This window comes from Chiloscyllium plagiosum, chromosome 3 (assembly GCF_004010195.1).
Source record: "Chiloscyllium plagiosum isolate BGI_BamShark_2017 chromosome 3, ASM401019v2, whole genome shotgun sequence".
In the NCBI taxonomy this organism is placed as follows: Eukaryota; Metazoa; Chordata; class Chondrichthyes; order Orectolobiformes; family Hemiscylliidae; genus Chiloscyllium; species Chiloscyllium plagiosum.
Genome location: NC_057712.1, coordinates 114583878 through 114598700, shown reverse-complemented (window position 1 = coordinate 114598700; position 14823 = coordinate 114583878). Strand labels below are relative to the sequence as shown.

At 40.1% G+C, this 14823-nt stretch overlaps 1 protein-coding gene across 1 annotated transcript in view; it reads right to left on the bottom strand.

The window, feature by feature from the left end:
* rev3l (REV3 like, DNA directed polymerase zeta catalytic subunit) overlaps positions 1 to 14823 on the bottom strand; it is a 203894-nt gene that overhangs the window by 114154 nt on the left and 74917 nt on the right. The window contains exons 5-7 of the mRNA XM_043687151.1: positions 10637 to 10794; positions 8937 to 9117; positions 4014 to 4108 (exon numbers count right to left, since the gene is read on the bottom strand). Coding sequence (XP_043543086.1) covers positions 4014 to 4108; positions 8937 to 9117; positions 10637 to 10794 — 434 coding nt within the window. The remainder of the gene's footprint in view (positions 1 to 4013; positions 4109 to 8936; positions 9118 to 10636; positions 10795 to 14823) is intronic.

The window sequence follows — 14823 nt, the reverse complement described above, 5'->3', positions numbered from 1 at the left end:
TTTACAAGGATGTTGACAGGATTAGAGGTTTGGAGCTATACGGAGATACTGAAGAGGCTGGGGCTGTTTTTCCCTGGAGCGTTGGAGGCAGAGGGTTGACCTTAGAGATTTATAAAATCATGAGGTGCATGGATGGGATAAATAGACAAAGTCTTTTCACTGGGGTGGGGGGAGTCCAGAACTAGAGGGCATAGGTTTAGGGCGAGAGGGGAAAGGCATAAAAGGGACATGAGGGGGCAACTTTTTCAAGCAGAGGGTGTGTGTATATAGAATGAGCTGCCAGAGGAAGTGGTGGAGGCTTGTACAATTTCAACATTTAAAAAGGCATCTGGATGGGTATATGAATAGGAAGGAATTGGTGGGATGTGGGCCAAGTGCTGGCAAATGGGACTAGATTAGGTTAGGATATCTGGTCGGCATGGACGAGTTGGACGAAGGGCCTGTTTCTGTGCTGTACATTCCTATGACTATGTAGGTATTCAACTTAAGAATTAAATACAGCACTTAATCCTTATGATGGCCTATTACTGACAAGGTGGAAAACTGGCCAAGTATGTCCTGCTCAAAATGCAGGACAAATTCAAACTGGATTTCCACCCCTTCAGTCCACTCACAATTAGCAAAGAGATGGTAAGGACTGTCGACAGTGCTGTCAAGTAGTACTTGCAAATGAATAACCCGTCCGCTGACACTCTTGGGTTCTGTCAGGGTCATTTTTTTTTCACCTCATGGACTAAAGAGTTCAACTTCAGGAGGGGATTGACGTTTTGACATCAAAGCAATATTTGACTAAGTTACAGCATCAAGAAGTCCTAGCAAAACTGGAGATAATGGGAAAGAGGGGCAAAACTGTTGACGGGTTACCTTCATAGTTAGAACAAAGGAAGATGATTGTGGTGACAGAAGAAAAGTCAGAGATAATTTTATAATTTTATTAATCTCCCTATAGCTCAAAACTTCCAGCCCTGGCAACATCCTTCTAAATCTTTTCTGAACCCTTTCAAGTTTCACAACATCCTTCCTAGAGGAGGGAGACCAGAATTGCACACAATATTCCAAAAGTGATCTAACCAATGTCTGCAAAGCCGCAACATGATTGCTCAACTTCTATACTCAATGTTCTGATCAATAAAGAATAGCATACCAAATACCTTCTTCACTATCCTATCCAGCTGGAACTCCACTTTCAAGGAACTATGAACCTGAACTCCAACATCTTTGTTCAGCAGCTCTCCCCAAGCTAAGTGTGGGGTACTGGAAAAGCCCAGCAGGTCAGGCAGCAGCCAAGGAGCAGGAGAATCGACGTTTTGGGCATACACTCCAAGTCCTTACCATTAAAAGGTGTATAAGTGCTACCCTGATTTGCCTTTCCAAAATGCAGAACCTCATTTATTTAAATTAAACTCCATGTGCCACTCCTCATCCCACCTGCCCATCTGAATAAGAACCCATTGTACTCTGGGAGGTAACTTTTTCACGGTCACTACCCCTCCAATTTTGGTGTTGCTTGCAAACTTATTAACTATACCTCCTATGTTCAAATCTAAGTCATTCATATAAATGATGAAAAGCAGTGGATCCTGCACCAATCCTTGTGGCACACCGCTGGTCACAGGCCTCCAATCTGAAAAAACAACTCTCCACCACCACCCTGTCTATCTTCAAGGCAGTTCTGTATCCAAATGGCTCGTTTTCCTTGTATTCCATAAGATCTAACCAGTCTACTATAAGGAACTGTGTCAAACACCTTACTGAGGTCCATACAGATCACATCCACCACTCCTCCCTCATTGATCCTCTTCATTACTTCTTCAAAAATACTCAATCCAGTTTGGTAAATTTTTTTTCTTACACAAAGCTATGTTGACTATCCCTAATCACTTCTTCTCTTTCCAAATACATATAAATCCTGTCCCTCAGGATTGCCTCCAACAACTTGCCCATCACAGATGTCAGGCTCACTATTCTGTAGTCCCTTGGCTTTTCCTTACCACCTTTTTCAAATAGTGGCAGCACGTTAGCCAACCTCCAGACTTCAGGCACCTCATCTCTGACTATCACTGACAAGTATCTCAGCAAGGTGCCCAGCAATCACTTTCCTATCTTACCAGATCTTTAGTGAACATCTGATCAGGTCCTGGGAATTTATCCACCTTAACACGTTTTAAGACATCCAGCACCTCCTCTGCTATATGGAGATTTTTCAAGATGTCACCATCCACTTCCCAACATTCTAAATCTTCCATGTCCTTCTCCTCAGTAGACGCTGATACAAAATTCTAAAGTCATAGCAATCCCAGGCATCACTGCTGGAGCTCCTCAGGTAGGCCAACCACTTTCAGTAGCTTCATCAATAATCTTATCTCCAAGATGAGGTCAGATTGTTGAGGTTGTTCGCTGATGATTGCACAATGTTTCGCACTATTTGCAAATTCTCAGATACTGAAACAAACAGTCATGTCCATAGGCAGTATGACTTGTACAAATGTCAAGGCTTGGGCTAATAAAGGTGACAAATACTATTATTTGCACCATGCAAATGTCAATGAGAAATAATCTAACTTTCCTGTGACATTTACTAGCTGGGGTCCAGTTAGTCACATCCCTCTGTCTTCCCATCACTGAATCTCCCATTATCAACTTTAAAAAAATTAATTTCTGGGATAAGAGCATTGCTGGCTAGGCCAGTATTTGTTGCCTATCCCTAATTGTGCAGTGGGCATTTAAGAGTAAACCAGATTACTGTGTGTTTTTTTCCTAAAATGGATATTTGTGAACCAGATGGGTTTTTCTCTGACAATCAACAATGGATTCATGGTCATCAGTGGACTCTTATATTCTAGATATTTAAAAAACAACATTGAATTTGCATTCCACCACCTACTGCGGCAGGATTCAAACCTGGGTTGACAGAACATGGTGGGTCTCTGGATTAACAGATCAGTGGGAATACCACTAGGCCGTCAACTCCAACTGGACCAGTCATATGCATGCTGCAACTGAAACAGCAGGCTGAGACTGGAAATTCTGTGGTAACTCATCTGCCCAACCATTGTGCACATTGAATAAGACAAGTCAGGAATGTGACGGAACTCTCTCCACTTGTATCTGCAAAATACATTGCAGCAACACACCAAGGCTGGTGGATTTGGTGGGGTGCCCTTCAGAGGGTTGATACAGACTCAAATGAGCCAAATGGCCTCAATCTGCATTGTAGGGATTCTACGATTCTAAAATGTTGGCCTAGCCAATGACATCCAAATTCCACAAAAAAGCTGTGAGACTAGCTATTACACATCAACCAAATTCAACATAAAATTGTTTCATAAAGATACAAATTTCATACTGTTTCAACATAAATCAAATTTCACAGATTAGCATAGTAGAAAATGCATTAATATTCATCTCAGTTTTTAAAAAATTACCTTCAATTTCTGAACAATTTGAGATTGCGGTGACTGAAGGCAAGTCATAGAGTCAAAAATGTACAGCACAAAAAAAAACCCTTCACTCCAACTTGTCCATGCCGACCAGATATCCCGAATCAATCTAGTCTCATTCACCAGCACTCGGCCCATATCGCTCTAAAGCTCTCTTATTCATATACCCATCCAGAGGAGTTTTAAATGCTGTACTTGTATCAGCCTCCACCACTTCGTCTGGCAGCTCATTCCATACATACACCACCCTCTGCATGAAAAAGTTGGCCCTCAGGTCCCTTTTAAATTTTTCCCCCTCATCCTAAACTTATGCCCTCTAGCTCTGAACTCCCCCACCCCAGGGAGAAGACTTTGGATATTTACCCTATCCATGCCTCTTATAATTTTAGAAATCTCTAGAAGGTCATCACTCATTCGTAACCCACATTTCACAAAAAAGCTCTATGACCAGCTATTGCATATCAAACACATTCAGCATAAAATTGTTTCATAAAGATACAAATTTCACAGAGATTAGCATAGAAGAATGCTAGAAAACACATTAACATTAATCTCAGAATTTTAAAAAGTTACCTTCAATTTCAGAACGATTTATTATATCAGCTGCAACAGCATCTACCTCAAGTTCACAAGTGCTCTGCCGATCAATGTCCTGAAGAACTAAAGAACTGTAATATAACCAAGAGTTATTAATGCATTGCAAAAAAGACTATTTTAATATTTTCAATAAAACTGCAGTCATATTCTCTGGCATTAGTGAAAGCTGACCAAATGCAGTCCATGTCTCTTGCAGGCATCATAAATTTATAATCACGGGTTCTGCTTATTAAGTTAATAAACATATCTGAATTGAAGAATGAACCTTAACTTTCAAAACAGACAGCTGGTGGGAGATGGTGAAAAATCAAAATAATAAAAACAGTGCTTCTCATCTCCAGACGCCTTTAGATACTCCAAATCATACATGTCCCAATAATAGTTGGATAGGAATCTTTTCCGACGTCCATTAATTCAAAGGGCACTGAATAACTCATCCAATGTCATCATATAGGGTGCTGTCCAACATTCTGCCTCAAATGCCACTTTCCACACACTGCAATCACATCCACATTATGAACTCCACCTAGTCAAATACTGGATCACTATTTGCCTGTCAATCTTTAGTGCATTAACAAAAAAACAAAATCAAAACACATGAAAAAGCAGCAAGAATAAACAACGGTTATATTGATTTCCATTGACAGTGATTAAATAAGTTTTTTGTGGCAGTAAACGTGACCTTAGGGTGCTATGGTGTCCCCCTGGTGCCGGGGGAAGGACGTCATGGAACAACTACACGACATCTTCTGAAGAAGGATTAGCTAGACGTCAGTCCACACTGCGACAGAGCCAGAGCGCGGGGGAGAGCGCGGGCGACAGAGCGCGGGGGAGAGCGCGGGCGACAGAGCGCGGGGGAGAGCGCGGGCGACAGAGCGCGGGGGAGAGCGCGGGCGACAGAGCGCGGGGGAGAGCGCGGGCGACAGAGCGCGGGGGAGAGCGCGGGCGACAGAGCGCGGGGGAGAGCGCGGGCGACAGAGCGCGGGGGAGAGCGCGGGCGACAGAGCGCGGGGGAGAGCGCGGGCGACAGAGCGCGGGGGAGAGCGCGGGCGACAGAGCGCGGGGGAGAGCGCGGGCGACAGAGCGCGGGGGAGAGCGCGGGCGACAGAGCGCGGGGGAGAGCGCGGGCGACAGAGCGCGGGGGAGAGCGCGGGCGACAGAGCGCGGGGGAGAGCGCGGGCGACAGAGCGCGGGGGAGAGCGCGGGCGACAGTGCGCGCGAAAAAGGGTGTTAAATTTGAATAAAAGGAAGTTATGAAGGCATAAGGCACAAATTAGCTGACGCTGTTTGAGAAAATATGTTAAAAGGCATGACTGTACATAGGCAACTGGTAGTCTACAAAGACTTAGACCTATACATTTCTTCAAGGAGCAAAACCCCAAAAAACAAACAAGGACAGGACTTTTATAATTAATGAGCGTGACCTGGATAGAGTTGTAGAACAGAGACACTTTGGGATTCAGCTACATAATTCTTTGAAATTAGCATCACAGCTAGACAGGGTGGTTAAGGCGGCTTTTAGCACTCTGGTCTTCATTTCTCAGACCTTTGAGTATAGGAATTGGGATTTCATGTTGAGCTTGCACAGGACATGGTGAAGCCTCTTCTGGAGGATATTATTAAATTGCAGAGGATTCAGAAATTTTTTGTTTAAAACCAGAATTCTGCCAGAAATGGAGGTTTGAGTTTTAAGATTGGTTAAACAGGCTGAGATTGTTTTCACTAGAAACCCTAGGACGTTAAGGGGTGACCTTATAAGGAGGTTTATAAAACTGTGAGGGGCATAGATAAGGTGAATAGTGAGGATCTTTTTCCAGAGGGAGGGAGAGTTCAAAACTCGGGAACATATTTTGAAGGCGAGAAAAGAAAGTTTTTACCACACAAAAAAAAGGACATGAGGACAACTTTTTAATTTGTTAAACAAATTGGTTCATGTATGGAATGAACTGCCAGAGGAAGTATTGGATATAGGTACAGTTACAACATTCAAAAGACATTTGGATAAGTACATGATTAGGAAAGATTTGAGGGATATAGGTCAAATGCAGACAAGTAGGACCAGTTTAGTTTAGGAACATGGTCAGCATGGACTACGTGGACCAAAGGGTCTGTTTCCACACTGTAGTACACAAGACTAAAGAAGAAGGGCTTATAAAGCTGTTAGAAAACATAATTGAGGACTGGGAGGTTTATAAAATATAACAAAGGAGGACCAAGGAACTGAAAGGAAAAGTGTGATTGAAATATGAATACAATTGAGCAGAAACAAAAATTCAAATCTCAAGTATATAAAAAGGAAACGATTGTCTAAAACAAAAATGAACATAATTTATAATAGGCAACAGAAGTAGCAGAGAAGCTAAAAGATTACTTTGTGTCTGCTTTCATCGAGGAAGATAACGGATCTCCTAAAACTAGAAATTCAAGTGGAGAATGAGAGGTTCAAAGAAATGAGCATTATTAAGATTATAATGGAGAAAGTAATTAGGCTGAAATTGAAAAATCTGCCAGGACCTGATGGTCTTCAACCCAGAGAGTGTTGAAGGAAGTGGTTACAGACATAGTTGATGCGTTCTTGATTACCTTACTAAATTCTAGAATGGTTCCTGCAGATTGGAAGGTAGCAAATGTCACTCACAGGGAGAGAGAGAAAAAACTGGGAACTACAGAACAGTCAGCCTTACATCACTGGCAGGAAAATGCAAGAACCTATTAAAAAGGATAGGGTAAAAAGATACTGAATGAACATGATCTGACTGGCCATAGGCAGCATGGATTTGCAAATGGCAAATGGTGTTGGACAAACTTAGCTGCTTTGAAGATGCTAGCAATAAAATTGATAGAGTGCAATAAGTGTAGCTTACTTCGAACTTTAAAAGGCTTTTGTTAAGTCTTCCAGGGGAAGCTGGTTGGAAAAAAAAAATCAAAACATGCAATTAAAAGTACTGGTGTGGATTAACAAATCGGAAGGCAGACAGGAAACAGTAGGAATAAATGTGTCATTCTCACGTTGGCAGGTTGTAACTAGTGGGGTATTGCACAGATCAGTACTTCGCCCCAATTGTTCACAAACCAAATCAATGATTTTAGAATTGGGGACCTAATTTAATATTTCCAAATTTGTGGACGACACAAAGCTATGTGGGAGTATGCGTGGAGAAAGACGTAAAGCAGATTCAGGGGGATTTGGACAGGTTAAATGAATAGAAAAGAATGTGCAATGGAATATAATGTGGGAAAAGAACAGGTTAAGTGGAAAGAGATTGGAAAGTGTAGACATGTAAAAGCGAATTAGATGTCTGATCAATGAGTCACTGACGGCAATTTGATAATGAAGGTATAGCAAGCTATTAGGAAAGTTAACGGAATGTTTGCCTTTTTGCAAAAGGACTTGCATGCAGGTGCAATGAAGTCTTGTATTAAATGTACAGGAGTTTGGTTAGCTGGCACCTAGAATACTCTGCAGTTATAGTCTCTCAGGAAAGATATTACCACAGAGGCAGTATAATGAAAATTCGTCAGATTTGTTCCTGGGATGACAAGACTGTCCTGTGAAGTGAGATTGGGAAAACCATGGTGGTGATTTTATTAAAACTTACAAAATACTTGAAGGAATAGATAGGATATTTGGAAGTAATTCCCACTTGGCAAACTTAGGACTGGGGGAACACAACATAAATTTAATAGGATGCCACTTACGTGTGAGGCGGAGAAATAACTTGCAGGGTTGTGAACCTTTGGAATTCTTTATCCCAGACAGCTGTGGAAGCTCAGTCTGAGTACATTTATGGTATAGATGGTAGATTTTTGATGAGCAATGACATACAGGTTTATGGGAATAGGGCGAGTAACAGGCAATCATAATCCACAGTTGGCTGAATGGTCTACTCCTCTTCCTGTTCTATAAACTATATACATTATTATATTGACAACATTCTTGATCAAGTTGCTTATTGGCACAACTTTACAGATCTCCCACTTCTGGCTTGGTACAGCAACTCAACTAAATGTTTTGTAATCAGTTGCTGAGCATAGGCCGAAGTTAAAAAAAAGTTATGGATTGTAGAAGATACGTTCATTGAGGTGAAATGGAGTTAGATCTTGCCCAGTATCCTCCAAAGTGACATCAAATGCCAAATGCCAAACAGTTCTTGGGTAAATTGCATCAGTAAAATGCCTTTAACACAGCAAAGGTACTTACTATTTCATTTAAAAGAAAAGCAGGGTAAGAATAGGTAGAATTGAAAAGAAGTACCGGTAAAGAAATGAGAGAAAGAAAAATTGGATAAGTGGTCAAAGACGAGATTGAAACATGCCATTGTAAGATATAGGTAGTAAACCATGGAGACAAATGTAATGAGACAGAAAGGGAACAGAACTTTTGCACACAGGGCCATGACAGCTGAAAGCACTGGCATTAAACACTGAGCAAGGAGAGAAGAAGTGGGCCTGTGCAGACGGGCATAGCTAAAACAGTGAAAAGTGTAAGCATGAAGTCAGAACAGCAGCTATGGATATCTGGATAATGCTACGGAGGGGTTTGTATAATGAAAAAATAAATAAAATAATCTTTGCACTGGGGAGTGGGAAGCTAGTGGTAGTCAAACCAACAGGCCAAAATTAGTTATTACTATAATACAATTATTTTATTTCTGAAAATATTTCACTGAATTGGAGTCTTCCCACTGGATACATTAGAATTTCATCACGTCACTGGATTACTAGACTCTTAACAAAACCCACTACACCACCATGCCCAGCTTTAAAATAGACAAATATAACATTTTACCCATGTAAAAAAGTCAATACTGGAATCGGAATATGGGCAAACCTACATCTGAAAGTAGAGTTTCGAATTTAAAAAAAAAGTGAAAGCCAAAATATTTGTTCCTGGCTAACCTTGGTAGGTCATTTTCCTCCCATCTTACAAAGGAACAGGTAAAGGACTTCTCTGTTGATGCTGGTGATCCCTTAGACTTGGTGGAGATGGGGCTTTTCCAAGACTTTTCATTCTCTTTGATATTGGTGTTGCTCAATTCTAAACCAGTTTGTTCAGGAAGGCATTCTCCATGTTGGTCACCTATGGTGAAAAACCAAATCTCTTTGAACTGGACACATAGTAAGCAAATGCAAGTCAAACTGCAGTAAACATGCTTTTACACAATTTTTTTAAACACTGAGCCATAGTAGTTTTCTTCCTCCAAGGACTTGCCTCAAAGAGAGAGATAATCTGCTTGATAATTGTGCATCATTTGTATTTTATTGCAAGATGGTGAACATTAATTGGGGCCTGACCTCAGTACTTATAAAATACACAAACTTTGGTATGCTAGAGTTAGGAGGTAGACGTTTGTAAATGTTTCAGTTTAAATAAACTGAAGATCAAATACACACTGGCTTCAACTACGCTTGGCCAACTGGCTTTCCATTCTTGTAGTTAGGATTGTAGAACATAGATAGATTGGCTGATATTTCATAAAGCTAGATGCAAAGATTAAATATTAATTGATTGCCAGATCATAAAGTTAGGCAATTTCAAAACTGCTCAAAAAACTGCTTCAAAAGGACTACAATGTAACTAAACTACTTTTATGAAACCTCCCTATGTTACACATAAACTGGAATCTTACAGTACACAAAAAATAATTTCAGCACAGCGCTTAATGGATTTTTCTACTTTCTTATCATTAGTCATTACTCTGTCCACCTCCACAGTACTGATATTATAATTTCTCCTTCCATTTTGTTCCCTTATCATCTCCTTAATTTTTTTGTCTCCTACACTGTCTTCAGGTGTGACATCAGAACTCTCAATTTACAGAACCTACTAAAAGTACTTTGATGCATACTGACTTAGCAAAAGAAAATGACCAATTTGCAAACTTGCTCCTCTGCAGTTTTAAGGCTACCATCTCTATTTATACTGTCTGAGGCCAGCATAAGATCTGGAATCTCTTGCAAGAAATTGGTTAAACTCAATAGTTAATGTTAGGATTACTGTGCCTCATCAATGTTGTTACAAAATCTTTTTCTGATCAACTTAAAGTGTGGAAGTAAGGGTTGATATAGAACTACCAAGCTGAATTTGAGCCAGTGTATTGGTCAGACACCACAAAAGCACAATTACTGATTACGTTACCTTTAGTACTCAGTGCAACCACACTTATCCACATTACCTGAAAAAGGTTCAACAGGTTCTCCTAACTCAAGAGAATTTGGTAATGAGCGGTAAGAGAGAGAGCTGTAAGTTTACTTAAAACAAATGCTGTTTAATTAGGCAAGGACTGAACCTGCCTAGCAGCTTTCAAACATGTACTTTCATACCAGCCACATTCCAATTTTGATAATTTTTCCAACTGACATTAGCTTCTGGGTGCTCAACTTCATACACTGTCCCAAACCAAAAGTGTACAGACAGTTAGCTTCAGCCAACTGCACTCTATAAACAAAGATACCCATTCTTACCAACACAAACTGAGAAATACATTTTTTTTTAAACAAAAGCTTCAGTGATATCACTAATGATTGGTTATTGCATTTTGTCAACTTTCAATCTTATGATTAGAAAATAATTTTTTTAATGTAATTGACTGTTTTACCTTTCTGTGTTTTTCTGAATTTTACTGCTGCAAGGTGAATAAGGTTCATGCCATACAGATTATGATCAATGAAGAGTTGCAGGAGGTAAGGTAAATGAGCTTCATACGGCTGGTAGGATTTGTTCATAACAGCTCCTCCTTGTAACAACTCACAGACCCTAAGAAGCAAAGCAGAACTTTGAGGTGTAGTCTATCCAAAGAAATAATAATGCTCATGGAATCTCAGTACTTCATTACATCGACAGCGTATTGCTGCGTCGTTTAATTTTTGCAATATTACAGCCTCCATAAAAACACTAGGAAAACAGAAAATTTTCATGTGAACAACAGCATAGTTAGAAATCATAAATAGACAAGATAGAAGGAGCAGGCCATTCACCCTTTCGCACTTGTTCCACCATTCAAAGTGATGATGGCTGATCATCCAATTTTCCACTGTTGCCCCATACCCTTTGATCATTTAACCCCAAGAATTATATCCTAATTCCTTCTTGGAAAACAATGGTTTTGGCCTTAACTGCTTTCTGAGAATTCCACTGGCTCACTACTCTGGGTGAAGAAATTTCTCCTCATCGGAGTCTGTATTTGGCCTACTCTATTTTAGACTGTGACCCTCTTTCTGGACTTCCAGGTCATCAGGAAAATCTTTCCTGTGTTTATAGTGTAGCGCTGTTAGAATTTTATAGGTTTTTGAGATTCCCCTTCAGCCTCCTAAACATTGCGAATATATTCCTAACTGATCCAGTTTCTCTTCGTACATCTTTCTTACGAACTGACGAATCAGTTTGGCAAACCTTCATTGCACTCCCTCCATAACCATTACATCCTTCCTCAGATATGGAAGTCAAAACTGCAACAATACTCCAGGAGTGGTCTCACATTGCAGCAAAACACCCTGATCCTTCACTCAAATTCTCTTACTGTGAAAGTCAACATGTCATGTGCCTTCTTTACTGCCTGCTGCACCCGCATGTGAATCACTTCCCACTTCTTTCCAACTTCCATTAATTTAATGTGCCAACAAAAAAAAAGTTTTCCCCAAGCACTCACTACACATCATGAGTCTCTTTTCTACATTATCTATCCTGCGAGCCTCCAATTAGAATAGTTATGACCTAATTAAGAATGTGCAGCATAGAGTCAGAGATGTACAGCATGGAAACAGACCCTTCGGTCCAACCTGTTCATTGCACAGAAGTAAACAGACTTTGTCCAATTTCATGCCACAAGATGCTCAAACCAGAGATGAAGAATTTTCTTCGCATCTGTTTGGGCTGGTTCCAAATATAATTCTCAAAAGGCTCAATCTCAAGCATTTGTTTAATTTTCATCATTAGATAATTATACAATTCAGCTTTGGCTCGGTGTCAATTTTGATTCATTTAAAAATTAACTGATATTAATTTGCATAGCATATCACTAGCTCGACTAAATCGTTTTTAGATGTTAAAATTAACAAATAGGACTTCAAAGATGGACTAGGAATAAATTATGCAAGGCAAAATAAAAAAAAAATTCTCAGCACGCTGAAGTCCAATGAACAACCATATAGTTATATATTTACACCATTCACAGCTGAATGGAACGACCTTGCCTTGTTTTAATCTTACATAGAGACACACAGTCATAATCAGGTAACCTCTGCACGTATGGTCACAAAAATCCCTGAAAGGAACAGCCAAGTGAAGTTGCAATTTCTCAGCAGAATACTGCCTCTCAGCAATATCATGCAAAAGGTGTGAGGCTGAGTTGTATATGGACACAGTCAGACAACAGCGGGTGCATCAGAACATCACCTTTCCTGACCTCTCTCTGCTTCGAAGATTTTTTCTTCCAGCATCCAGTTTGGATGTGCTGCAATCTTCACCAATTGGGATTTCACTCTTCTCAACCTTTGATAATCACTACTGATTATTTCCCTCACCACTCACTATTTTAGCTAATCAAATTCTCCCAGTTTTGGCATTTTATTTAGGAGTTGATATTCTAATCCCATATCTACCTTGTATCACAGAAGTCCACTTACTTCCAACTCAAGTAATTTTGTTCATCTCCATCCTGGGTGCCAAAACCCTTACCCATGCTTTTGTTACCAACAGCTTAGACTATCCCAAGACACTACTGGATAATCATCCATTTTCCACCTTTCATAAATTTCAGCTCCTCTACACCACTGCTAGCCTTATTCCACATCATACTGCCCTAGTAAGCTGTCACTTGTATTTGTGAAACTAAGTGGATCCTCTCCTCCAATGCCACATTTAAAAATTCTCAATTTTCTATCTCCCCATGGCCTCATTCCTTCCTCCTCCCTCTAATCTACAGTTCTGCATTGCTTTAAACCCTGTTACCACATCTCTTAGGTCTGCCCTATCACCGACAACAGTTCCCTTGACTTTCAATATCCCAATGACTGAAATTGCATCCCTATTAAAGCCTAATTCCATGATCTGCATTAAAACCTCTCTTTGACCACACTATTACCATTTTTGAGAATTCTGTAGGAGTCAGCAATCAGGAAGATTTTGAACCAGAAACAATAAGTTATGAATCAAGACTTTCAAAGGTAACTGACATTTTTAAACAAAGGTCCTAATGCTGTAACAACTGATGAATTTATAAGAGTACAATCTAAAAGACAAAAATGGAACTAGACTTGGGAACCCTACTACATTAGTCTTTTTTTTTTTTGCACAAATATTATGTGCAATAAGCAGGTGCCAAATCTACGAGGGACTACATCCTTATTACATTTTGTTTGACTTTTGAATTTAGATCTTAAGTGGCACTCAATGGAATGGAAAGTGTCTATTTTAATATAACAGAATGAAGGGTGTGATGTGAAATTTCCAGGATGAGTTATGCAATACACTTTAGAGTCATACAGCACAGAAACAGACCCTTCAATCCAACCAGTCCATGCCGAACGTAATCCCCAAACTAAAAACTGGTCACACCTGCCTGCTCCTGGCCCATATCCCTCCAAACCTTTTCTATTCATGTATGCATCCAAATATCTTTTAAAATGTTGCAATTATACCAACTTCCACCACTTCCTCAGGAAGTTCATTCCACACGCAAACCACCCTCTGTGTAAAAATATTTGCCTCGTGTTTTTTTTAAACCTCTCACCTTAAAAGTGTGTCCTCTTGGCTTGAAATCCCCCATCCTAGGGAAAGGGCAACGACCATTAACTCTTTCTTTCTTTACCTTTCATTATTTCATGATGTGGAGGTGCCAGTCTTGGATTGTGGTGGACAAAGTTAAAAATTACAACACCAAATTATAAAGTCCAACAGGTTTATTTGAAGTACTAGCTTTCGGAGCACTGCTCCTTCATCAGGTAGCTGTGGAGCAGGATCATAAGAAAGAATTTATAGCAAAAGATTACAGTGTCATGCAAATGAAACAATATTTTGAACAAACCTAGATGGCTGTTAAGTCTTTCATCTTTTAGAATGGATTGCAGATTTCGGCTCATTAATGTGAATCCCAGGACTTCTTTTAAGTCACATTGTCGAGGTAAAGGCATGTTAAAGTTTATTAAAAAAAGTGACATCTCAGCTCAGCCAATACATTAAAGGTGGGAGGTTAAAGCCTGCCCATATCCCAATCGGAGTTAGGCTGGTTCTATTTCCAAAGTAGGAATTTATAAAACGTTACATGGATTGACAGCCTGCAGATTGTGTGCTTTGTGAGCAAAATAAAATTAATCTATAAATGCACAGCTGCAAATGCAAATTCAAATTCACTCTATAGATATGGGTGTGCATACATGAGAACAAGGGTTTGCATGCTTGGTAGAGAGAGAGTGAGTGCGATGAAGTATAAGCCTGTGACAGGATCTGCGAGTGGGTATGAGTGTGGAGATGTATGAGAAACAGTGCCTATGTATGAGAGAGGGTCTGCATGAGGGTGAATATGTAAGAGTGAGTCTGCGTGTGTGTGCGCATGTGCGCGAAAGTATGTATATAGTGTAGTGGGGTCACCTGTAGTATGACATGAATCCAAAGTCCCGGTTGAGAACATCCTCATGGGTACCGAACTTGGCTATCAGCCTCTGCCTGGCCACTCTGCATTATTACATATAAATTGTTCACTATATTGCTTTAGTTGCATGACACTGTGATCTTGTGCTATAAATTGATGTCACAAGGAATTAAGGGCTATGGGGAGAATGCGGGTAA